Source organism: Bombus vancouverensis, chromosome 14, assembly GCF_051014615.1.
Source record: "Bombus vancouverensis nearcticus chromosome 14, iyBomVanc1_principal, whole genome shotgun sequence".
Taxonomy (NCBI): domain Eukaryota; kingdom Metazoa; phylum Arthropoda; class Insecta; order Hymenoptera; family Apidae; genus Bombus; species Bombus vancouverensis.
Window position 1 is genome coordinate 5,350,156 of NC_134924.1, and position 24,745 is coordinate 5,374,900.

At 39.3% G+C, this 24,745-nt stretch overlaps 1 protein-coding gene across 3 annotated transcripts in view; it reads right to left on the reverse strand.

Moving 5' to 3' along the window:
- Nucleotides 1-12,277: 12,277 nt before the first annotated feature.
- so (SIX homeobox 1 protein sine oculis) overlaps nt 12,278-24,745 on the reverse strand; it is a 59,800-nt gene continuing 47,332 nt past the window's right edge. For 2 of the 3 annotated variants that reach the window (XM_033339069.2, XM_033339068.2), the window contains exons 4-5: nt 22,860-23,325; nt 12,278-20,479 (exon numbers count right to left, since the gene is read on the reverse strand). In XM_033339069.2, the coding sequence (XP_033194960.2) occupies nt 20,198-20,479; nt 22,860-23,325 (748 nt within the window). In that variant the 3' untranslated portion in view covers nt 12,278-20,197. The remainder of the gene's footprint in view (nt 20,480-22,859; nt 23,326-24,745) is intronic. The other variant, XM_033339070.2, reaches the window with a different exon arrangement.

The following is a 24,745-nucleotide window of genomic DNA, read 5'->3' on the forward strand; positions in this document are numbered from 1 at the left end:
TCGTCGTATTACACAATTACTGTAGCCTGGAGTTATAGAATCACAAGTACAGTTATTTTTGTACAATCGCTTAACTTCCATTCAACGATAAGCGTAAACATAGAAAATATGGTATTTCAGTGATGAATATAGTAAGTAAAACGAATGGAGTATACTTCTTCGTTAATGTCAAGTGTTGGATTATTGCAGGTCTTGTAATGTGATTTTTTGCTTTATAATGTTGACTTCGCTCCATTTTCCTTTGAAAATCTGGTCTTTTGATAGGAACCAGTATTCACTGATGTTCTTATTCGCTACGATAGTTCGTCACGGATGAAGATATTAGGACGGTTAAAAATTCAGTTTTCCTAATTTCGATATTGAATCTCTCTGGCCGTAATCATATTACAAAGTTGTCCTTTCCACAGTACCGCTTGCAACGGTGAAGCTGTGGCTGTCCGCTGCACCGCTTAATTCCTGTCTAGAATTACAAGCAGCCAACGATCAACTCCATAGTCGCTCACCTGACACTGTAACTGGCATGCTCTCTTACCTCTACGTACACTAACATTTCATTATGTAAATCTTAAAAATACAACTTCAAAAATTACGAACTTTCCATTGAATTTCAAGTAACACCATTAATATAAAAACACTATTTCCACAGTACCCTCAATGTACGCTTATTATGCTACGTTCAACGTCTTACGGGAAACGAGAAGAACGTGGCAAGTCGTATCCTGTAATCCAACATAATCCTTCTGTAAAAAAAAAAAAAAAACAGTGGAGGAAACGAGGAAGAGAAACAAGTTATCATAACGACGTTACGTTTACGTTGCCGCCGCCTAATCCCATGAATTCCACCCCAGGGAAAACAGGACGCGTGTCAACCCCCATAAAGTTCTCCCAGCGTGTTTCATTGGACGAACGACTAACCAATCGTCTGCACGAAATTCCATGGTGTCATTGTACCGAAAAGGGGACGAGATCTCCGACATATGTTTGGTGGGCTAGAGATTCAAGGGGAATTTCTATGGGGCGATGAACGAAATTAGGGGTAGATCGAGCACGTTGTAGGTATACAACGGTATGGGGAATTAGGAGAATCGTATTTTTTGCGCCTGACGCTCTCAACCATTTACATAGAGTTCTTCTACTTAAAAATTTTTTAATTTAAATCTTTTTAAATTTCCATTTTAATGTTACGTATATTTTTACCGTCTCTCTTAGCCAATTTTTAATTTCATCTGTAAAGAAAAATTTGTCGAAATGTTATTTTAACAATCCAAGCTACGCATGTTAAAGCTGTAGAATTATTAAGAAATCATTATTAATACACGGAATTAACAATTGATTAAGCAAGAAACCAAATTAAGAGCAAATCCTTCGTATCTCTTATCTTGTAAATCTTCCTGTATCGGTCGTTGCAATATCGACAAAGAAAGCAAATCTCATAAAAATCCAAACCCAAACATATCATAACGCAGTAATGATTCATTATCTTTCTTCGGTATCTTGAGAAGTGTACAGTATCATTTTCTAGAATTACAGTATTGTTTCATAATATATCCTCTAACTTTAGAAATTTGTCTCTATTTACTACTACAATTCCAACACCAGGCAAACCTTTCAAAATCTGCCTAATCACCCTGTCAAACGTATACACATTCATCGACGACATGGTCACAGTTTTCCACGGACCGGATCTCCGGTCGTTGAAACAGTTTACGGGTCCGCTGACATATCGCACCATCGGTCCCATGGCGGTCGATGGGCGCGCATTACCGCCGTATCTCTGTCGCGTGTCAGTCCAAGGAGAAATTCGATTCATAAACGTCAAACACGTGCTACGAGCTATTCCCACTAGGCGGCCATCGTGTCGTCTATTGTGGTGTCGGTGACAATTTCTGACGACGTGGATAATAGTGAAAACCGTATAGAACGGAAGGCAGAGAGAAGAGGGAATTTCTATGACTATGAAAGATGGCGGGATATGAAAGCAGACGGCGTACATAGTTCGATAAACGCCTGCAGCCAAACGGTTCTATCTTCGATACGATCGGTAGTTACTTAGCACTTCTCTGACGCTCGTTCGATCGTTATCGCCGCTTGCGAACCGGCCCTGCCCCCCTCGTTGGCCCGTTAAATTTATTGCGGGCCCCTGCGGAAAAGAGGCTGACGGCCCATCTGCATCCCCCTTCCTTCTTCACCCCTTCCTCTTCCTCGCCATTCCGCTGCAACTCTTCCCTTTCATCCCTAGCTGTAACGCGTTATGTACGTAGAATACGAGACAATACGTCTGGCTTAAATGCGCAAAATGTACACGATATTAGTCCTGTAACCATAGAGGATAAATAATTGTTCGTACGATAGTTGTGCGATTAGAGAAATTTAGTAGAACATTCGAATTTTTTTTTTTTTTTTAATTGAAGTTCTTTGCTGGTTTGATTTAAATTTGTAGGCACGATATTGGTTCGCTTGAATTTTTACTTGAGTGTTAATCGTATTTTTAAGGATTTTAGTAGGAATGTATCTTCATCTTTTTTTTTAGTTATTAGACGAAGTTATGATGTGTTCTTACTATTGGCAATTTCTTACGTATTTCTAAATTTGTTGCACGTACGCGGAATGTGTATAAAACGTACTTGGGTAATTTAGATCAGATATCTGTTCTTGACAGATTTCAAGTTTGCTGTTACACTGATGCGATTCACAGGTATCGTTGGTTCGTTTTCGGTGAATTCGGGGGATCGAGGACAACCGTTCTGGGAAGTTTAAAGTTTTTCGACCACAAGACCACCGAGAGATTATTGCTGGACCGTCTGGACCATTTACATTTTTACATATTAACCGGGCTGATCGTGACCAAGGATAAGATAGCTGTTAGGTGCAGAGGAATGGAGATTTCGCGAGAGGCAATGCTAATTGAATGGAAATTAAATATTAGAAAAATTCTGTACAAACTTCGCAAGGCCCTCTGTCGCTCTTGCGATTAATTTTCGTCCAAACGAAATACTCCACTAAGAAACTGTATGACTACAAAATTACTAACTGTTAATAGTAGGCTGAGCCATTAAAAGCAAAAATTTATATCGCTTTAAATATTCGATACTATCTTCGGAAAAATAGTATTCGGCTCAAATCGTAAAATTTCTCAAATTTTTACAAAATTCAAAGATACAACGTCGGATGGAACGATCTGTCGTCCCTTTGCGGAAATGAAATTTCTCCTGCCGTATTCTTTATTTTCCCAATAATTTGTGGAGGACGATTGACGAGCCGATCGAAAGAAAAGCAGAGAGACCTGTCGAGGTGCAATTATTCGCGAGATTCGGTTACGAGAAGCGACGTCACGCGCTAAGTCAGAACGGGAGAGCAACACGAGGGGGCCCAGGAACGTCGACACTATGGAAGAGAGGGAGGATGTAAGGTGACACCTCTGGGACAGGTCTGGCTTCCCGTCAAGAGCCCGTCCGAGATAATCATATTCATAATTCGCGAGTTCGCGGAACGTGCACCCGCGTCGTGCAAGAAAAGGACACATTGTGGCGAAAGGTGACAGGCTATTTTTATTTTAACCCTAGAAAAATTCTCCCAGCTGTTCTCCTCTCCTCTAATCATTAGCCGTTGAAAAAGCCGATAATGTAGGAAGATCGTCGCTAACCGTTCATTTTCTCCATGCAGAAAATTACACGTATAGGAACGTATGTACGTTATTTACGCTTTCTCTTTTTCTGCTCGACGATCTTCCAGTTTGAAGATTTTAGAGTACGATGAGGATGAAAGGACAGATGTCCTGTAAGTTATGAAAAGATTGTAAATAGTTATCTTTGCTTGGAATCAAAAGCTGACGCTATTTTTGTCAACAGGATTCCGATCACCTGTGGAATACACTTTGAATTTATCAAGGGTTTCTTCTCAGTCCGAATAACTTTGCTCGCACACCAAAATGAATAAATAATACTTTTTTGGTTATCGTTAACCATCATCGATGACGCAAATTGTCTTTGGTTACGAGTAAATAATTGGCAACGATATATTCTACTAGTAATCTTATTGGTAAGAATATAGATACTGATGATCAGTATCGGTGCAAAGAATTGTATGCTTATCACTACAGGCGACGGAATTTCTTTTAGTTACCAATGACCGTTATCGACGATGAATATCCTTTTTAATAAGCGATAAGCATCATCAAGGCGACGAAATATTTTCGCTTTGAAAATTTACTGTGGCGGATCGGTATCAACAGGACGCCGACAGGTCGAGGCATCAACGCGGCGCAACACCTTCCGGGCGATCCGCTGGTACCAACCGCCAACACTAGAGGGCTACGACGACAACGAGTCTGTCTAACTCGCTAGCGGTCGAATATACGAGCGATTGATACAAATACCGCACCTAGCGAGACTCCCTCTACGTCTAAGGCAGGTACTACCGGGCATAGCCTTACTGACGAGTCCACCGGTAGTCCCGGGACGAAACGCACAACTCTCTTTTCATCTGCCACATTACCATTGGTAAAATTCCAAAATCAGCAAATCGGATCTTCGATTTCAATATACAAAAAAAAACCAACGTGACCATTAAATGTCAAAGTTTGACGTATGTAAAGGCCGGACGATAAGACAAATGCTACTTTACTCCAAAGAACAAGAGGATCAAAGAAAATGAACGCAAACGAGACGAAGAACAGAAGGGAACACCAGGAAGGGAAGCAGTATAGAACGTTGAAAAGAGAAGGAGAGAAAGGGAGAGAGATAAAAGAAGAGATGGGAGCATCGGGAGCAAGACGTCGACGGAGTGGCGGATTAGAGGCGGCTTCTCGGTGTATAGCGAGCGGTCCTATTGTCGGGCCGCATAATACGGTTATGATTTAGTTTTGGGTCGTGAGGATCGCGTTGAACGAATGAACGAGAACGGACCAAGTGGGGCCTGCCGTACATTCTGTCTCACTCTGTGCGGTGGATGTTGGCGTTGGAGAGGGGCCCAGAGCTGTTGGTGTCGGGTTACGAACGGGGCCAGGGCTCCGCCTGGACATCCACACGTCCTCGTATCCGCGGACCCACACGCAGTCGGGCCCTTTAAGCGTGCCCATAACTGCGTGTACCGAGGGCCACGATCACGCGTGTCCCTTCTCTAACGTCCCTCCTCACTAGCCCTATCTTTACTCTTGTTCCATTTTTATATTCTTTTCTTTTGTGGAAAGTGGGCCATTTGGGTTTGTAGCTTTTGAGAATTCGCTTGTGCCAGATTTCAGGCGTTATTTTCCATACTTTCTTTATTTAACCTTCTGTCTAGCTATATCTTCGTTTCATTTGGATGTTAACAGACGAATTAACACTAATTTAAATTTCCTTTCTTCTACGTTCCTAAATGACTTTCCCACTCTATCGTTTCTATTTTCCACAGCTGACAATTATTCAACTTATAACATCTATCTATATATTCACTATGATTCGTCGCCAAGAGATGATACGATGCATAATTTTTCTCTACCAAACGCGTACCCGGTGCATTTTAACGACTCAGAAACGTTCCTTCCTTTACCAGAGCTTATCCGACGACACGTCCGATTAATCCAGAAAAATTCTCTTTCCATATCGTTCCATTCCTTCCGCATTTTCACCTCCACTGTCTACTTTCCTTAAGAACCCTCTACAACCCAACCCAACGTCGATACTTCTCCAACCCTCGTTCCCGCTCCACGAGGTGGACAAAACAAAAGGACCAGTCGGAATTAAGCGATCTGACAAATTGCCGGGCAAAGGGTAAAGACGACGATCGGCTCGAGACGCGAATCTAGATAACCAACACACCTCTACCATCCACCACCAAAAACAACACCAAGAGACCAACATCTTCAAACCTGCCCACCTACGATTTTCCAGAAAGATTCCCGGTTGGATCTTCTGGATATTCTATGAAGTCGCAGGTTTTTACAAAAGTGGAGGTGGAGGTGGTCGCGATTTATCTGGAACCTCGAGGACCGCTCTGAGACTTGGCTCGCGGTTAAAACGTCGGGGACGGAATTTAAATTTCACAAATTAGTCCGTCCATTACACCCTCGTTGTAATCGGGTCGGCTGATCTCGAAACGCTCGCCCCACCACGTTCCACGAGGTCGGTTCTTCCACCTCCTCTTTTCGTTCGTTCTTCCACCGAGGGACGAGGGAAGGCTACGTCCACACGAGGTGGACGCGGTTCCTGGAAAGCGTGGGTGCCTCTTCCAGGCAGACAGGATCAAGGATCTGGGCCCCCACAAATCATAACGCGGGTGCACCGCAGATCCCGCACGAAGATCCTCCGGTTCTTCTTCTTCTTCTTCTTCTTTCTTCTCGCTCTACTCTTCTTTTTCCGCGCTCTTCGCGCTCCCGTAACCGTGTTTTCTTTCGCGACCGATTGCCAACTCGTGCGTTTTTGTCGACTGTATAAAAAGCTGTCTTTGAAGAGATTAGATTCTGAAAAGAGATCTGGAGTCTTTTGTAGGTGTTGTTAGAGACTAATAGAGTATTTGGTTAATTAGAGGAAATTTGGGAGATCTGGCGTTGTTTGGATATTTCGATGCTTGAGAATGTCGTATGTGTAAATTAACGAGATTGGAGTGTTTCCAGTCAGCTCAGCTGTCTCTGTCAATTTAAAGAAATTTCTAATGTTCTGCGAGTAGGATCTATCTTTATACTTATCTGCAGATATCTAGAAACTTTCGAGAAGCGATTAGAGAAGAATAAAGGTTAAAGAAAATCGTTGTGCAGAAGAATTTCGCTCACAAGTGCTATCCTCCAGAGACTAATTTTTTTATTTAGGAAATACAAGGTTTCTCCAATATTTTTATCGCAAGAAAGCTAAATGACCTAACAAACCTTTGTATATTGATTCAAAATCCACTGATACCTACATAAATGACTTTTACAAGAAGGCTGTGTAAAACTGTTCTGTCAAACCACAGCTAAGCATTTATCACAAAAAGGGAACAAAACTCACCTATTTGAACAACATTTCTAATTCACCTCAACCCTGCGCGAATTTCACTAATTGAAAAATCCTCAAACAAGTCTATCTTCGTCGTAGAACAGAACAAAAATCTGTCTGTATCAACAAAATGTCCAATCCACAAAATTTATCACATAACATACACAAGACATATCATACAAAATTGACAAACTAATTTCTCCAATCCTTCGAAATATGCAACAGATTTATCCAAGAAAAAAATTCTCTCGTCTCGATAGAGTCCATAAAATCATCTACGTGTACCTAAGATAATTGCAGATCTTCTTCAGGGTTGTGTATATTAACGAGTACTGGATGTAGAAGGAAGAAGAGGTATCGCAGAGGGCTGAGAGGAATATATAGGTGGAGTAAGGGTGTTCGTGGCTGTTTCTAATGGGCAAGGATTTCCTTACACACAAAAGCCAGTGAAGAGAGTGACTGATCGTCGCGAGCACCGCGAATAAATTACGTGGCAGCCTATGCGGCTGCATAAATTAATTTCAGCCGGTCTGCCCATAAATATTCCCCCCTTCGAAATCGTTCTCTCCCACCTCGAAAGCGGTGCGCCGCTCGTCTAAGCAGCGCCGTGCCAGGAGACGACGTTACCCCCTTTGTATCTCGTAATTTACGCCGATGTCCAGGTAAACGCCGATCTAAGCACGTTCGCCGACCCCCTCAACCGGATAACGTCCATGGAATATCGATGGGCACTGATCGACGCGCGTTGCCACTTACGGCGATCTTAATATGATTTATTTATTAAGATTCTAAACCTGCATGGTTTTGTCGTTAAGTTCTGCTTTATGCGATTTTTATCACGTTTTACGACGCTGGCGTGTCGATGAATCGATTACGCGTACAAATCTTGTTGCTTTTACGAGAAGGTTGAAGCTGGAGAAACGCATAAAACGCACATGATACGCAAAAGTACTTGAAAATGGGATAGTTCGTCTTAATGTTTAATAGGTGAAGTAATTCTCTGTCTTCTTAGTTATGTCGATGAAAATGTGAAAATCTGCGATCCAGTTATGACACTTATTTGAAGAGACAAGAAGAGAATTCTTTCTTTTGTGAATTCTTTCAGCCTTTTTCCTCCTTCCACTTTCGAGATCTTCTTTTTGGTAAATTCATGCCTGAGAATTCTTCTTTTAATACACCTCGAAGAAAAGTGAAGAAACGATATATATTAATATCAGACATTTTTCCAACAGCCTGGAAAATCTCCCGCAATCTAAACTCCATCAAAATAGAACAAAGATGTTTTCTAAAAATCTTCATTCACTGTTACGAACTGTCCGCGTATACTACGTATCCTACTCACCTATTTCGTATCTCTGTATCTTCAAACTTCCATCGTTAAATCAAAGAACATATCTATCTATAAGAACATATCCGGAATTATCGTCAGATACGTAATAGCACCAATCGATCCGATCGAATATCAGGGGCAATCCTCATCGATGGACGCGTATACTGGATGTAATTTTGATGAGAAACACCATAGAGAAGAGAGCATCGTTAATTTTGGCGTAACGATTCGCAGGGTAGCGGAACGTTCGAGCTATTGTTAGCGGACAGATGCGGCGTATGGGGGCCGGTGGTACATTGCGATTCACCTTGGTCGTTCATGCTTGAATGCGCCGTCATTATCGACGCGTAATGATTGTATTGTAACGCCGTCAAACTTATTATCCGCTTTATACCGACAACGTTCGCCATTTACACGCCTGTAAAAAGATTCTTCTCTCTTCTCTCGACCCCTCTTTCAAATTTTCCAAATTTCTTCACGATTTTCTGCAGAAAAGTATAATAGCTACGTGCTCCGTATGTTTAACGCATCTACTTTTGTATTTCGTATGTCGTATTTCAGGTCCTGCGTGAAAGTTTCAACGCATTCTACTGCAGAAGAAAAAGAGAAGAAAGTGGCGGAAAATTGGTCGGTGTAATTGCAACAGCTGCGCAAATGTGTACGCGTATACGTTTCAAGCGAATTATGTGGGTTGTACGAGTGGAAAAGCGATACGAGTATTTCTTCGACTAAAAAAAGTAAATCAGAAAGAAGAAGGAAATTATATACACGTGTAATATAATTGGAAGTTAAATTTGACAGATTTTCTGCTTTCACAGTTGAAATTTTTATGAGAAGACCTCGATGGGTTGGAAAGTAGCTCTTGAAAAGTTCGCATACTCGGAACAAGTGTATTTGGCCGGTGAAAAGCAGAACTCGGATCCCCGTGTCGTTTCCCTTTCTCTGTTGACGCGTCGAGCTAACAAGTAGCCATTGTGAACCGCCGTGTCAAGATGCTACTTGACGATGTACTCCTGAACGGACCCTCTTCACAGACAGTTTTGCCCTTTTATGCAGCTCACCAACCACTACCTCTACAAACTACCGATACCTTCTGCCTTCCCAGACTGCTATTTCGTTTCATTCTCAGTCAATTGCAACAATCTGTGTATGCAATTTCTAACTACAACTTAAAAACATACTAACGTTATTATGACCACTAAAATTAATATTACTCACCATGGACAGTTGTTAAATATCTTACCAATTCTCAATATTGATACCATTATACCATTATAAATTGATTACCTGTCACATGTACGTATTATTGTATATTACACATGCTACTATAAACCACTAGTCTGTAATAGTATCAAACGCTTTTCACTCTACTTTCTACATCAATTCCCAATGGCCAAAGCTCAACTCCCTGAACAATCATCACACCCTAACTTGCAATTATCAAATTATCCTCTGTAACCCTGCACGCGTCACCAACTATCTGTTTATCCATTTCAAGACCTTCTGCCGAGTATCCAGTGATAGATTCAGTGTATAGGGCAGGATCCAGGTACTTGGATACACACCTACATACATACTGCACACAGAGAGACAAGAAGAGGCACGGTGGTATATAGCTCTGTGGGGTCTAAGCTTAACTTTACGATCTCTTGAAAATCCCTTCGGGGCTTATGGGGTCCCACTACGAGGCTAATAGAACCGAAATTATAACAGGCCGATGAGCATGCGTCGACTGCTCTTATTCCGCCCCGCTGACGGATCGAAGGAAAGACCAGTCGTGGAAGAGAAGGGGCGAAATCGGGGAGAGAATGCTCGAGAGCGTGCCCGACACAGTCCCAGGGAGCCGATTAAAGGATCTTTCGATGCTTTTTAGAACCTCTTAAAACCGTTTCAAAGAATTCCAAAAGCTAAACACCATCTAGGAAGAAACCGTTAAAAGACGAGAAAGGCAGAAACGTATTGTGCATGATAGATGTGAGTACATATCTGAAGCAGTGATAATGAGAAAACGTGATAGTTGAAGATCTACATGGTACAATTATAAAATTACGGTATGGAAGACAAGTAATATAAGAAAACAGTGAGAATAAGGAGTAACCACTGAATAATAGTATAAGTATGATTAAATATCATGATATTATGGTATATGGTATATTAGTATTGTAGTTAGGTCCGCGCATGTGTATGTTATATCATTATTACATAGATTATGTTTAATGTATGTTATATGATTAGAATAACTATCCCTAAGATAAGACAAGGTATACTAAGTGAACCAATAAAAGAACAATGTCAAAGAACAATGGTGTACAATAAAGTAATATTATTATTATTATTATATGTGAAGCAGTGAAGGAAAGTTTACTGTGAAAATTTGTCAATTATTAAAGTACAAAAAGTAATATAGTAAAAAGAAGAAACGATACAGTAAAACATTGATCTTCGCACAAATATCAAAGTACATCCTTGATAAAAGTATTATAGCAAGAAATAGAAGAAGTAGAGTAGAAACGACACAATGAAACATACATTTCACTGAGGGACCCACAACATCGAAACTTCGGATGTTACGGTATACCTTTAAAGAAATTAAAAAAAATTATCCATAGTTTGCAAAAGCATTAAAAGAGTGCTTCCTCTTCTCCAAAAAATTTCCGCTCCCCCATCGCTGTTTGCACTGTCAGTTTCAATAGATTCCCAGAATCTGGATCGCCGGTGTACGACAAACAAGAGAAGTTGTAGCAGGGCACAAAGAAATCGGGGTCACGTGGAAACAGAGCCAGATGCTCTTTTTCAGCATCGACGGCGATCTCGAAGATAGACGAAGGTCCCCATCGAACAACGTTACCGGTAAATATCGGCACAAAGAATAGACCGACCTTATCTGTCATCGGCGATCACTGATACAACTAATAGAACTGGACCGACGCTCGTTTTGAAATAATTACTGGTAGATATCGTTCGACGATCTTTCAAAGCTCTTTGCAGGTAGTTCTCACTAAACAAGAGATTCCCGCTTCCTCCTGCTCTCTTCCTCGCTCTCTTCCTCCTGGGAAACTTCGTTTGACAATCCACCCCTCAATTGTATACGTTTGAGAAGAAAAATTTCTCAATAGATTCTTGATTGCTCTTAATATATTCTTCGAGTTTTCTAACTTTCAGAAAGTTACAATAATAACAAGTTTGAAAGATTTTATGTTTTTGAAGTTCTTCAAGAAAACTGTGGTTTACGATATACACTTGTTTATTTAATTAATTTGTTAATAGTATATACATATGTACACTACTGCTCGTAATTATTCGAACGATAAACCTTTTACACTTCACCTCGTTTCTGCTTCGATATAAAAGCCAGGTAAAAGCCCCTTGACATTGCTTTAACAGATACGATGATTCTTTATTGAAGCAGTGAACACGCTTTTGTTCATATCGTTATATCTTGTATATTATTCATTGGAAATTGCACGTGTCCTAAATGTAAACTATCCAAATAATTATCAGTATTCCAAGGATAAATGTCTACCAATTATTGTTATCGTTCGAATCATTACACTATGGCGTTTCTCTATTTTTATGAGGAGAATACCTTACCAATAGGTATCTTGATTTACAAACTAAACAAGTGATCTTTGCTTTAGATATTTGCATCCAGTATTAAATACACGTGTACTCTGTACATTAATCTTCGTTCACCGGAATTACACCATTTCTATCAACGAAATTTTATAGTTTCTATTACTACATAGATCTCGAAGATACAAGTCTCAAGAAATAGCAACAGAAAAATTCAACAGAAAATATAATCTATATACACAAACGTATAAAAATACCTATGTATGCATCTCCTAGTTGATTTTATCCAGCTTTTACTGCAGCAGTTACGTATAGCTATATTCGATCTTCAAAGGTTTAAAATATTCATCTTCTCGTTCGCCGTAAATTTCTTTAAAAAAAAAAAGCCACTTATTCGTCTGAAAAAAAATAAATCAATGCTCGATAACGAATTTAATTTAACATTTAATTAGCGCAGAAGTTTTACAGGATAATACATCGTGTAAGGGAGTTATCGTTACCCACGTGTTGTATATATAATATATATATATATAATATATATATAATATAATATATAATATATATTATATACATATATATATATATACATAATATTTTCCTTTTATTACTTTAAATAACATCAACTTTTACTTCGATTACAGTTCGATCGTACATCGTGTGATCTCTTCTTACTTGTCTATTCGTGCTACCCTTTGCACATCAGTTTTCATTCACGCGTACACCTACACATATACACAAGCCATTCTCTCCTCTTCGTTCTCTCATTCCTCTTATTTCTCAGCTTCTCCTTTCTCTCATTCTATCACTCTTAGCGATTTGTCTTAGTTAGTTGTGCAACGTTAAGCTTGTCCGCTAAAATACACGAATGAGAACTGCTGGGAAGAACTGTCGGTTATTAATAATCGTCCTTGCGCAAAACATTTTCTGCGAACGAAAAACGGTACAATACCACTGCTATGCGTGTATTTATCGGCACTTTTGTCCACTGTACAGTTTCCCTTTGTGAATTACCGATTCAAGAGAGATTTGTGCTAAGACCGACGAAACCGATTGATCCAACCGAAGATTGGACCAATTCCTTGGGCGAAACTTTGAGATTTAAATATTCGATTTCGATTCGCGAGAGTCTTGTTTCCTTGGTGTCTGCTGTTACGTTTGGTAATTTTCGTATTCTTCGATTTCTAGACTTTCTGAAAATATTTGCGATATCGGAAACGAAACGTTTAGAGATTATCTTCTTCTGACAAATTTTTGAAGAATATCTTTAGTATTCTCGACAGTCGCGATATTTGGTGAATCTAATTTCACAAGCCGAGAGATTTCAATCAATATCACTTGCATTTTCAGATTCTCACAAAATTTTGAATATTCTTAATACGATTAATACTTGTGATATTTGGAGATCTTGATATCGTTAATAGCGTTGGACTTTTCAAGGCCAATCGCCTGATCGGATTATGGCCTTTCATTTACAAACGGTTTCTTCTAATCCTTTTCGAGAATTGCTCGCGATATATTAGATATAAAACGACGATTCCTCGACATTCTTTTATTGCTGACTTGTTTGTTGCTGGCTGCGAAGTCCTAGCGTTCTGGGAGGAGATGATCCGCGCGACAAGTGATTCTTGTCTAATTATACCCTAGGAAGATTTATCGGCAGCCTTGGCCCGGTAAAGTGACAAAACGTCTCTAAAAGTTAAAAGAGCCAACTTCGCCTGAACGTCGAAACGAGCCTGATAAATGAACGATCACATGCTCCGAACGTATACGTTAAAAGCTATTACACATTAACGAATATAAAACCAAGACGAAACTCTGATTTCCCTATTAAAACCAAGGATAAAAGGGAGAAAGATGAGAAATAAAAGAAATATTTTCTCCTTTGAATAAAAAGAAAAAATCGATCCTACAGAAATAAGGTGAAGAAATAGACACTGCTCTACTATCACTGAATTCTTGTCTTCCACTTGATTCAACGAACAGAAACAGATTCAAGAGCTTTCGATTCTTTGACTCTCTTCACGTTCCACACGGTGTTAAAAAAAAAAAAAAAAAAACAGAATATAAAACCGAAACGAGAAATGACTCGCTTGAAGAAACGTAACCCAAAATGAAGAAACGTAACAAAACAATACAAAAACACGATCAGGTTTAAAATCATCCAAACAGGTATAACAGCATGGTTAAAAATATAATGTAGGATTTTTAAAACAACGCTGATTGTTATGAAGATAAAAGAAAAGAAAGGAAGTCGATTGGAAATTTGATCTACACTTATAACGAAGCCAGCGATTGATCGTCGAATAAAAACCAAAAGCAAAGTTCAAACAAACGTTTGCCCGGAAATTCTTAGAAAATTAAAAAAAAAAGGAAGAAAATAAAAAAAAAAGAATTCTTTTGCCTGAATCCGCGCTTGTGTGCATTTTCGGAATGTCTCGCGAGTGGTGTGCACCCTGAACGACGTCGAGCGTGTATACTGTGCCGTACAAAGCGTAGATTGTGCGTGAATCGAAGACAGTTTGGCTCCTTGTTGGACTATAGAAATCTCGAAAGAGAACGGATGTCGATATAACCGAGGATATAACAGAGCGACAGACTGCTCTTCACTGTCGTTAGTTTTCCTCGAGACATTTTGTGCGAGAACTGAATCAAATTACGCGAAAATCTAAAGAAACGATCTTTTTATTACAACTTTACGTTTCATGATTCTATATATGTTATGTTGATTTCATGTATCTGAAGATTCTATATCTCAATATTATATCTTTGATTGTATATCTTGATCTTATACCTTGACATTATACTTTCGATGACTATAGATCTTCGTTTCATTGATACTGTATATCGACTGTATATATTTCATGATTCTATGATCCTGATTTTACGCGATATGATTTTATACTTCTGGTAACGCAGCTTGATTTCACACGTATATCTGATGATTATATATATATCTTAATTTTACAGCTTGCAAAGAAAGGTATAAAATTTCAATTATATTATTATAACGTTATCTTCCATGATTCTAATAAATTTCACGTGTGTTATAAAAGGAAAGGTGAAACATGATCGATGCACGCATGTTAAAAGCAGTAAAAAAGACTCGTTAAGACATAGACATAACACAGTTATCGACTCCGAAATCGAAGGTAGCTCTGCGTTAAATTGATTTGATATAGAAACGCGTAAAAAAAAAAAATTTCATTTCTATTTTCACTCCAATATTCGTAAAAAGTCGATAGAGAATAAAACTATTAAAAAAAAAAAAAAGCAGTACACCAATTTCATTAAACATGTCTAGAGTACGTATCCAATGAATCCAATTAAAAAGAGCGAACAAAATAAATAAAAACAAAAAAAAAAAGAAAAGATGAAACAAAATGATCAGACTCAAAGTAGAACTAGATCCTCGACGCGAATGTTCTGTATTACCAATAGCATATAACATAATAGTCGAGAAAAAAGCTGCCCTCCTGATATAATTAAAGTGTCCTATTTATCGTTCCTTTTTTTTTTTTTCAAGATACGTTAAAATATTTAAATCTCCTTCTGTGTCTCATCTTTTCTATAAAATTACACAATGTTATTATACACTCTGACTAATGACTAAATATTTTAAACTGATGAAGGAAGACCAAGATGATGGTACAAAGAGAATGATCAAGAATTTCAGTTTGTCCCCAATTTGTAAACACGTAAATAAAACAAATTTGAAACAAGGAGTTCGAATTGTCTAAACAGATTTGCCAACAGATGATACAAAAGCGTTTCTTCGTCTAGCTTCCTTTTCCTCTTCCCCGTCGTTCCTCGTTCCCTTTCTTTTGCTTTTACCCTGTTTCGTCCCGAGGACTCTTTCTAACAGGGAAAAATCCTTTCCTCTGCTCAGCATCCTAGATAAGAATCTTACAAGGCAATGTCGCATCCAACGGGATATACATTCCGGACATCTGCACGGGAGATGTCCCTTAAATAGAGAACCGATAAAACTTATACTCTTTACCTCTTTTTTGCCTTTTCTTTCCCCTCTATAGCGTTTAAATTTTGTCACCTCTACGATACACACCTCGCGTTTTCTCTTCTTTCCTATTCCTCGTTCTAGCTATATACCGTGTGTTTTCAGATTTTTCCTCGCTCATTATCTTACACCTTTCACACATTCTACCACTCTCCATTCAATCTCGTTCTCTCTCTCTCTCTCGTACTTGTAGGTTTTTCGCTCTTCTCTCTCTCTCTCTTTATGTACAGACTGCGAACTGCGGATAATAAATGATAAGTTACGCTCTAACTTACGCTATCTACGACAGTGTTTTTTTATTTTATACCGGGTGTTTTCGAGGAAGAAATGAATATTTGAGGCTCGTCCTCTCGTTTGGCTTCTCGGGCTGCGTTCTTCGAGTACAATAATTGTTCAAGAATTAGAAATAATTCGATTTCCTAGATGTATCTTAAAAATTCCATCGTTATCTCTAGAAATTGTAGAAATGATAAATTAGAAAATGTGACATGCTCGAAGTAGGTTTTAAAGAACGAGCTGAATCGTGGTTTAAGCTTCAACCGTGTTTCTCTAATTTCCATTTCGAAATAGAAAAGTGCCGACTTATCTTGATCCCGATTGCTTCTCGAAATTTCTAAATAAACGATAACGTGTCAGTAAAATTGGATTTTATCCACGTTCATCTAAAATAAAAAAAAACACGTTGTCGTCTATACCACGATTAATCCGCAATTAATATCCAAGGCGATCTATCACACGATTAGTTAAATACAGATCCAACAATTATCCTCGAATACGCGTAACTAAATTAAAACAATCACCGGATGTATCCTACGTTTCAATTACTCCAAACAACACGAGAATAACAAAATTTGCCCTTATTTCGAGGAACTGACGACTTTAATTGAAACGCATATGCAACTATTCAGAAACTGCTACTAATTTCTGTCAACGATGCAATTCATAACGTGAGAGTACAGCGGAGGCAAAAGAGCGAGACACAGAGACAAGAGCGGTGTTCTGTAAAGGTGTTGCTGATTCTATTTGCGATGAAAAGATTGGCACTCGGCAATTGGCTGGCAGGAAGCAGCTGCTCCGCCTACCGCTCGCTTTTGCCTTCGTCACGCTAATTTGCATACCATTTCTATCTAATGCACGGTCCTAGCCGCCTATAACCAGCCTGACACGCGTCAAGCAATTAAAATTTCATCATTTTTCACTGGCCTAATGAAGAGGTATCTTCGAAACCGGTAAAACCGAACGAACGTTTCGTTCTCGCTGTGTCTTCTTTCTCTTCCTCTCTTGCACGATCCACGTCAAATGAAAAGCACGATAAGTACACTTTTCTTGTTCTATTGATTTTAACGTCACTTTACGATTAACGATTTAAATACTGTCACGAGTACGCGAGGGAATAAAAATTGTCTGATACAGCGTAGCAAGATCATTATCAACGATGCACTTCGTTAGAGGATTACGTGTAAATTAAACGTTTACACGTATTTCTCTCCGCTATAGGAATAATCGCAATTTTACCGTTTATGCTGTACTTCTGTTCTACAAAATAATACGCTTATTTATTGCGTCTTTACGTATTTGCTTGTGTATTTACGTTTGGAAGTCGGTAGAAATTCGTGCACCTCGAAGAGTTAAATGATTCATCAATTACTCGTATCTCTTATATTGCTTAACTACGTACAGTCGTATTGATAATGATATTGCGTTTGGTATTATCGGTATTTTTCCGTGAGAAACAGTAAGTATGACTTATCGTGTTCTTCCTCTGTATTCTCGATCTACATATACACGGTCGCGTCTACATACGCTTAGTCTTGAACAGCGTTGTGCACGAACGAGCAGCAAGATCGCGAATTGATACAAAGAAGAGGATGCTGCGAGCCATAAATAAAGACAGGCTTTTCGAATAATCGCGTATCAGAGAATGAAATTGAATCGTGACTCGAGCCTGATTCGCAAACACCCGGTACTCGCCCGTTATAGACGAGATTAACTTAATCTTCCTTCGAACGCTCGTGTAAACGTGTATCTACTCTGCTGACCGTAAGTATCAAGATTAAAATACGAAAAATTAAATAACGATCGTGTACATCTTTTACATCGTGAAAATGAACAAGCTTCGCGAAAGTGACATTTATCAAATTAACTTCTCAGCGATTCCGTTCGTTCGAATATTCCAACAATGGCCAGCAGTGTACACGTGTACGAGTGGGTGTGTAGGAAGGTGTACGTGTGTATGAAAGTGTGTATAAACTGTGTGAGTGTATATTATCTACATATGTACACAGGACAAACACAGAAGCGTACGGTGTGAGAGGATCGGTGTGTGAAGAGCGTGTGTGGTTCGTTATAGTGACGTTAATTAATTAGCGGGGGATGGCTAAGATCCGTACACGCCTCACAGATCACTCTCAGGGATCTTGCCTGCACGGTGGTGTTGAATCTTCCAAATAACATCGTTCTCCTCCCATAAAGGAAGGGGAACCGGTGCTCCTGGACCATCGACGTTCATCGTGCTTACTTATTCTCGCTTGTTCTTCCGTTATTACCTAATGAAGAAATTAATTGGTACTAAACATTATCGTTAACGTAAAATCGTTTCTCTGAATATCAAACGTTTGTTTATATAAAATCATACCTTCTAGATTATTGAAATATTTTGTCTACGTTATAACTTACATATTATCCCGAATAATTTCTCTTCAAATATTATCCCGTTGCAGATATTAAATGTTATGAAAACTTAAACAAAGTTCTACCGCGTAACATCTCGATAAATTTATCGAGATTTCTTTCAAAGCTACCAAGTATTTCGTTAAGAATTTTACCGATGATTTTCTCCAACTTAAACGATTACTAGATATTTTATATTCTTCGACAAAAATGACCACGAAACACGCACGGATACTGTTACAGACATATCGAACACTGTGTCTTTCCCTTCTTTCAGGCAACACAGAAGATGAGCCACTATTTCGTAATTCTCCACATATGAAAGACAGGGAAAAATACCGAGAGGCTTATAACACGACGTTCGCCAAGGTCCAGAAAGATTCCGGCAGCAGGTCGAGGCTTGCACGGTTCCAACCAACTACTGGTAACCGTAAACAACGTATGAGTGTGTTGCTCTTATTTCTCAGGACCTAGGTACGGGCGATACGCTACGAGATTAAAACGGGGAATAATAATGGGAATAATGAGAATCGTTGGATTCGCGGGGAGAAAAGACAACTAAGATAAAATACGACGTATGTCTGCGTTGTTTCTGCAAGCTGTGTTGTAAAAACAAGAAAAACGTTGGCCATGTCTGGCGTCGCAGGGCGATATGGGATAAAGAAAGAAAAAGAAAAATGCTAACATGTCTTTTGCTATTTTCACGCCGGAAGCGTTCCCCCGCTGCCTCGATTTTCCTCGTCTTCTCACGGCTACTATTCGTAATAATCGTATGCGTTATATATATATATATATATATATACTATATATATCGTTCGTTCCCAAAAGAATTGGGAGAACCAAATGGGCGTCGTTCGTGTATCCTGTATCTGTGTGCGAAGAACATGTATTACGCGTAATAACACAGGTGAAAATCTTTCTCTCTTTTTGCCGGTTAGTTTGTCGGAAAGATCATTTCTCGAGCGCGCGCGTGTGTGTATATATGTGTATGTGTGTGTGTGTGTGTATATGTGCGGCGATTAAAAAGTCGAGGCATGATGTGGTCGCTTCGGTCAGAGATACGAGATATTTCTCTTTGTTTCGATATTTATCCGAACTCCAACGTTCCGCAAACGTCCCCAAAACCTGCTGCAACTCGTCCCTAGAACGAGAAGCTTCAGCGAGATCGGGCGCATCCGCTTCCGCGGTACACGATCTCTCCGTTCGTCCTATCTCCGTTTCAGAGCCACGAAAAAATCGCAACTGATGTTCCCTGGCAATGTATACAACTAGTACGTACATTACGATCCTCGACTATACGCAGATCGTTCGTCTCGTCGATTTCGAATCGACATGTTTTTCGCGCCTTCGATCTAACATCGCGAACAACAAAATGTTCTTCCTAATTACCTAACGTGGTATACTCTGGATTCCTGATCGAGCACAAACTGGACGAATCGGCCCAGCTATCTCGAAATTATAATACGGTCACCTTTCGTCTCCCACTATCTCACAGATAATAATTTCGTGGTCAGATTCGCTTACGAATCGCAAAAACTAGCTTCCTTCTCAGTTTCCTTTTTTTCTTTTTTTTTTTCTCTCTTACAGGTTTCGTATCTTTCTTCTGTTTCTTTAGGTTTTCTCTTGGTTTCTCTTGCCCTGGCTGCTCGGGGCCCAGGGTCACAATGAGTGATAATCGCCTAACACCAGGCCGCTGTGATAACTACCATGCGACGTAGACATGCCCATGGAACCCATGCCCTGATACGCTCCCATCCCCATGCCGTTCATCGACATAGTGTTCATCGTGTTCACGCTTTGCATCGTGTTCGGCAGCATCGTCGACGGACCCATCGGGCTCAGACCACCCATGGAAGGAGCTATAGCACCCATCTGCATCGACGTGGCTGTATGAGGAAGCGACTTCTGCAGATCCGCCGAGGTCGGTGTGATTAGGTAATCCTGGAACAAAAAAGGATAGACATGGTTCATCGATGGAGGAGCTCGTGAACTGTGTTCTTCGCGACGACACTCGAAACACTTTTGTGATGTTTTGCTGGTGATTTATCGTCTGAGTCTTCTTGCGCAATAGTTTATTAATTAATAATATAATAATAATAGTAATAATATTGCAATATTATAAAGTTGTAGATTACAGAATTGTGTTTTATGAGTTTATAAATTTACTTGCAATGGGATAATCAGGTGATTTGAAAGCTGTAAAATTTCATTTGGTGTATTCCTAAAACTTGCTGTCGTAGGAGAAAATTTAATGCTGATTTCTGTAATTTCATTAATGATATTTGTTTAATTATGCAAGAGGACCCTGGAATAATTTCATAGTAACGTTTGATTATCTTTGATATATATTTTTTGGTCCGGAATTGAATTATAGATCAGAAGAAAATATTTAATTATTTAGTATTATATTTACTATGAATAAAAGGAAAAGAATTGGCTACTATTTGAGTATCTTGGGCAAGTAAGTAATCGAGTTTAAGGAGATTATAGAGAGTGATCGTTACCTGTAGATCTACAGCCTAGATGCGTTCCCAACCATCGAATTAAGAATCATTAATTTTCCTCTAGTTAGTTTTTGTTACAGATGCTTAAAAAAGTTAGATGTGAACTACTAAAGCGGAGTTAGAATTATCATACTTGTCACCCCTCGCGCAAACCATTACGCTTAGTTGGTTATAAACACAAAAATTTATTCAACGCTCTTCATAAATTTCAAGCAATTTTTCACCTTACCTGATATTCTTACGCTATACGACGCGTGCTTTGCATTTGTTATCGTAAAAACTATAATATCGACTGTTTAAACTTATGAAAGCATATATGCTAAGTAGTAGTTATGACTTAATTAACCACATAATGAATGATTTGGACAAAACTAAATGAATGTTTTTACGAAAGTTGCAAGGCTCGATTAATCTCAAGCCTCTATACACTTTAATGTACACCGTAATTCTCAGTCCACCAAATACTACAAACACGATACACATCATCATACATTTTTTAATTAACAGAGCAAGAATTTCAAATACCAACGCCCAATTACTTTCAAAAAACTAATCCTATTAATCCTTTAACATTCTAATGAAATATGCAAATATTCCTTTAGATCATGATCAACAAGATAATTGAGAAATACTGTTATCTATTCAACGATTGAAAGAAAATCAAATATCTGTAACATGGCGAAAAACCATTGCTTGTTCTTTAATCAGTTAAGATCTTAAGTCCTCTTTTCTCTGCCAAAAAAAAAAAGGAAAAAGATGAAAACTAGCAAAACCACAGAAAACAGTTCACTGTACTTGTGAACTATTAATCCATTAATCCTTTTAATCCTATCAATCCTTTAAAATTATAGTGAAATATAATAATGTTCACTGTACTTGTGAACTATTAATCCATTAATCCTTTTAATCCTATCAATCCTTTAAAACTACAGTGAAATATAATAATGTGCACTGAGGTCATCTCCTAAAATTACTTGTCAAACACTGATGTCTATTCTGGAATTCCATGAAATTGAAAGAAACTTAAATATTTATGACAACATTGTGATAAGCTATTATTGCTTGATGCTTAATCGGTTTAGAATAATCCCTCTTCCTTCTGCCAAGAGAAGAAATGAAAAAAATATGGAAAGTAGAAAAACCACAGAAAACAGTTCACTGTACTTGTGAACTATTAATCCATTAATCCTTTTAATCCTATCAATCCTTTAAAATTACAGTGAAATATAATAATGTTCACTGTACTTGTGAACTATTAATCCATTAATCCTTTTAATCCTATCAATCCTTTAAAATTACAGTGAAATATAATAATGCGCACTGAGGTCATCTCCTAAAATTACTTGTCAAACACTGATGTCTATTCTGGAATTCCATGAAATTGAAAGAAACCTAAATATTTATGACAACGTTGTGATAAACTATTGCTTGATCCTTAATCGGTTAAGATCAGTCCCTCTTCCTTTTGCCAAGAAAAGAAATGAAAAAAAAAGATGAAAAGTAGCAAAACCACAGAAAACAGTTCACTGTACTTGTGGACTATTAATCCATTAATCCTTTTAATCCTATCAACTCTTTAAAATTACAGTGAAATATAATAATGCGCACTGAGGTCATATCCTAAAATTACTTGTCAAACACTGATGTCTATTCTGGAATTCCATGAAATTGAAAGAAACTTAAATATTTATGACAACATTGTGATAAACTATCGCTTGATCCTTAATCGGTTAAAATCAGTCCCTCTTCCTTCTGCCAAGAAAATAAATGAAAAAAATATGGAAAGTAACAAAACCACACAAAACAGTTCACTATACCTGTGGACTATAGTACTGCATATAGTCCAACTGGCTCTTCTGCTGGGCGCAGCTGGGTGGCGGCGGTGGCAAGGTCGCCGTGGGATGTACCAAGCCGTGAGTACCGTGAGCACCGACCTGGAGATGATGTTGCAGCTGATGATGAAGGTTCCGTTTGTCGTCTCCGCTCTCGCTTCCGGTATCGTGGTGTTGTATATGGTGCGTCGGCGTGTGAGGATGACTCAAGGTCGAGCCATGGCCTTGGTGGTACGAATGAGGACTGGAAACCGAGACAGGAGGAGGAAGCTGATACATGCTCGACGCCTGTTGATGTTCCATCATCGGTTGCTGCTGTTGCGCAGCTACAGCGCAGGATGATGGTTGTTGCGGCGGTTGCTGATTGACCGCCTGCCTCTTCGTTTCATCGCCACTTTCGCTGCTCGAATCACCTAAACCTCCGCCGTGAGTTTTATCCTCTCGTTGGCCGCTGTAACAGATAAGAAGACGGTTTGCTTGTTAGAGAAGATCGATGAAGTACAAACTTACTTTTCGTGCAATTCTGCGCTTGAATAACAGTTTAATAATTGAACAAACGAAGTTGCGTACATGTAAATTTTGTAAATTACAAGTCAATAGTCGAGCGATATTAAGACAAACGATCAACTGATATTCGATTACAATTTACAACTTGTACGTAACTTTCAACAATTACAGTAAGTCTGTCTAATGAGGAAGTGCAATCAACGGATCCTACCAGTCATGATTTTCATCAAGAACAAACTACGACTATATAAAATCGCGAAACAACCATTCCACTTTTAAGTTCTCCAAAGATCCCGACGCAATCCCGTTCTCAATGTTTCCTCAAAAATATGAACACACAGCCCTCCTAACAATGCAAGAACAGATTAGAAAACGGCAGAAAGCACACAGATCCTCCATAGATTTCGCTCGTTATCTATCCAACAAATTTCTCCTAGTTAACGCGAACAATACCCACACCCAGCGATGGAGGCCGCTTAGATATCCAATTAATATTGCAAGTCGATGCCAGGCGAATCTTTGCCGCTCTCTTCTCGTTTGCTTCGGGCGGTTCCTCCGCAACACCACGCTACGCCACGATACTAAACTCTTCTTCTCACAACCGGTAACAGTTCCAATATAATTACCGACAAAACAGTCGACCAATGATCCTCGGTATCCCGAGAAGCGGAAGAGGATAAGGGCTGCACGGAATAATGCCTGCTAAGATAATACCATCTTCGATTCGTAAAATACCGGTGAAGAGGGTACTGCTTCCTTTTCTGGCTGTAGCAACGTGAATTAAGGGTGGAGCATCGCTGAGAACAAGGAGAAACGAGTAAAACTGACAACAGAATAGCAATACAAAGCGAGAGAAAGAGAGAGGAAGAGAGGAGTGAACTCGCTCTGGACGTATCGTAAACTCAATTTAGCAGGCTGGACCTCCTCGAAGCCACGAAGCACGTGCGACCACTTCGGGGTCCTTGCGGCCTCGCGCTTCAACCTCTTTCTCTCTTGGACGTTCGGTTACCTCCTCGTCATGCTTGACTAAGACACTCTCTATATCCAGGTACGAGCAATCGTTAAGCGCTTGTTTTACAAGTCGTTTAGACGTGGCCGCCGCGATACGGCACTGTCTCTCCAGGCGCAAGTGCCACGACACTTGTCTACGGGGTGTTTTCGAGAACCGGTCCCTCTCGCGTTCGTTTAGTTCGGCCCCGCCTCCCTTGCCAGCTACCGAACTCTGATAACGGGCATCCCGTTTCACACACTTTCGTGTAACCTTTCACTTTTGTGATATCGGCGACCCTCTCGATCTTCCACGACCGACTTCCACGGAAACCCCGTTCACGGTATTTCGGTTAAACGAAATGAAATTTAAATTT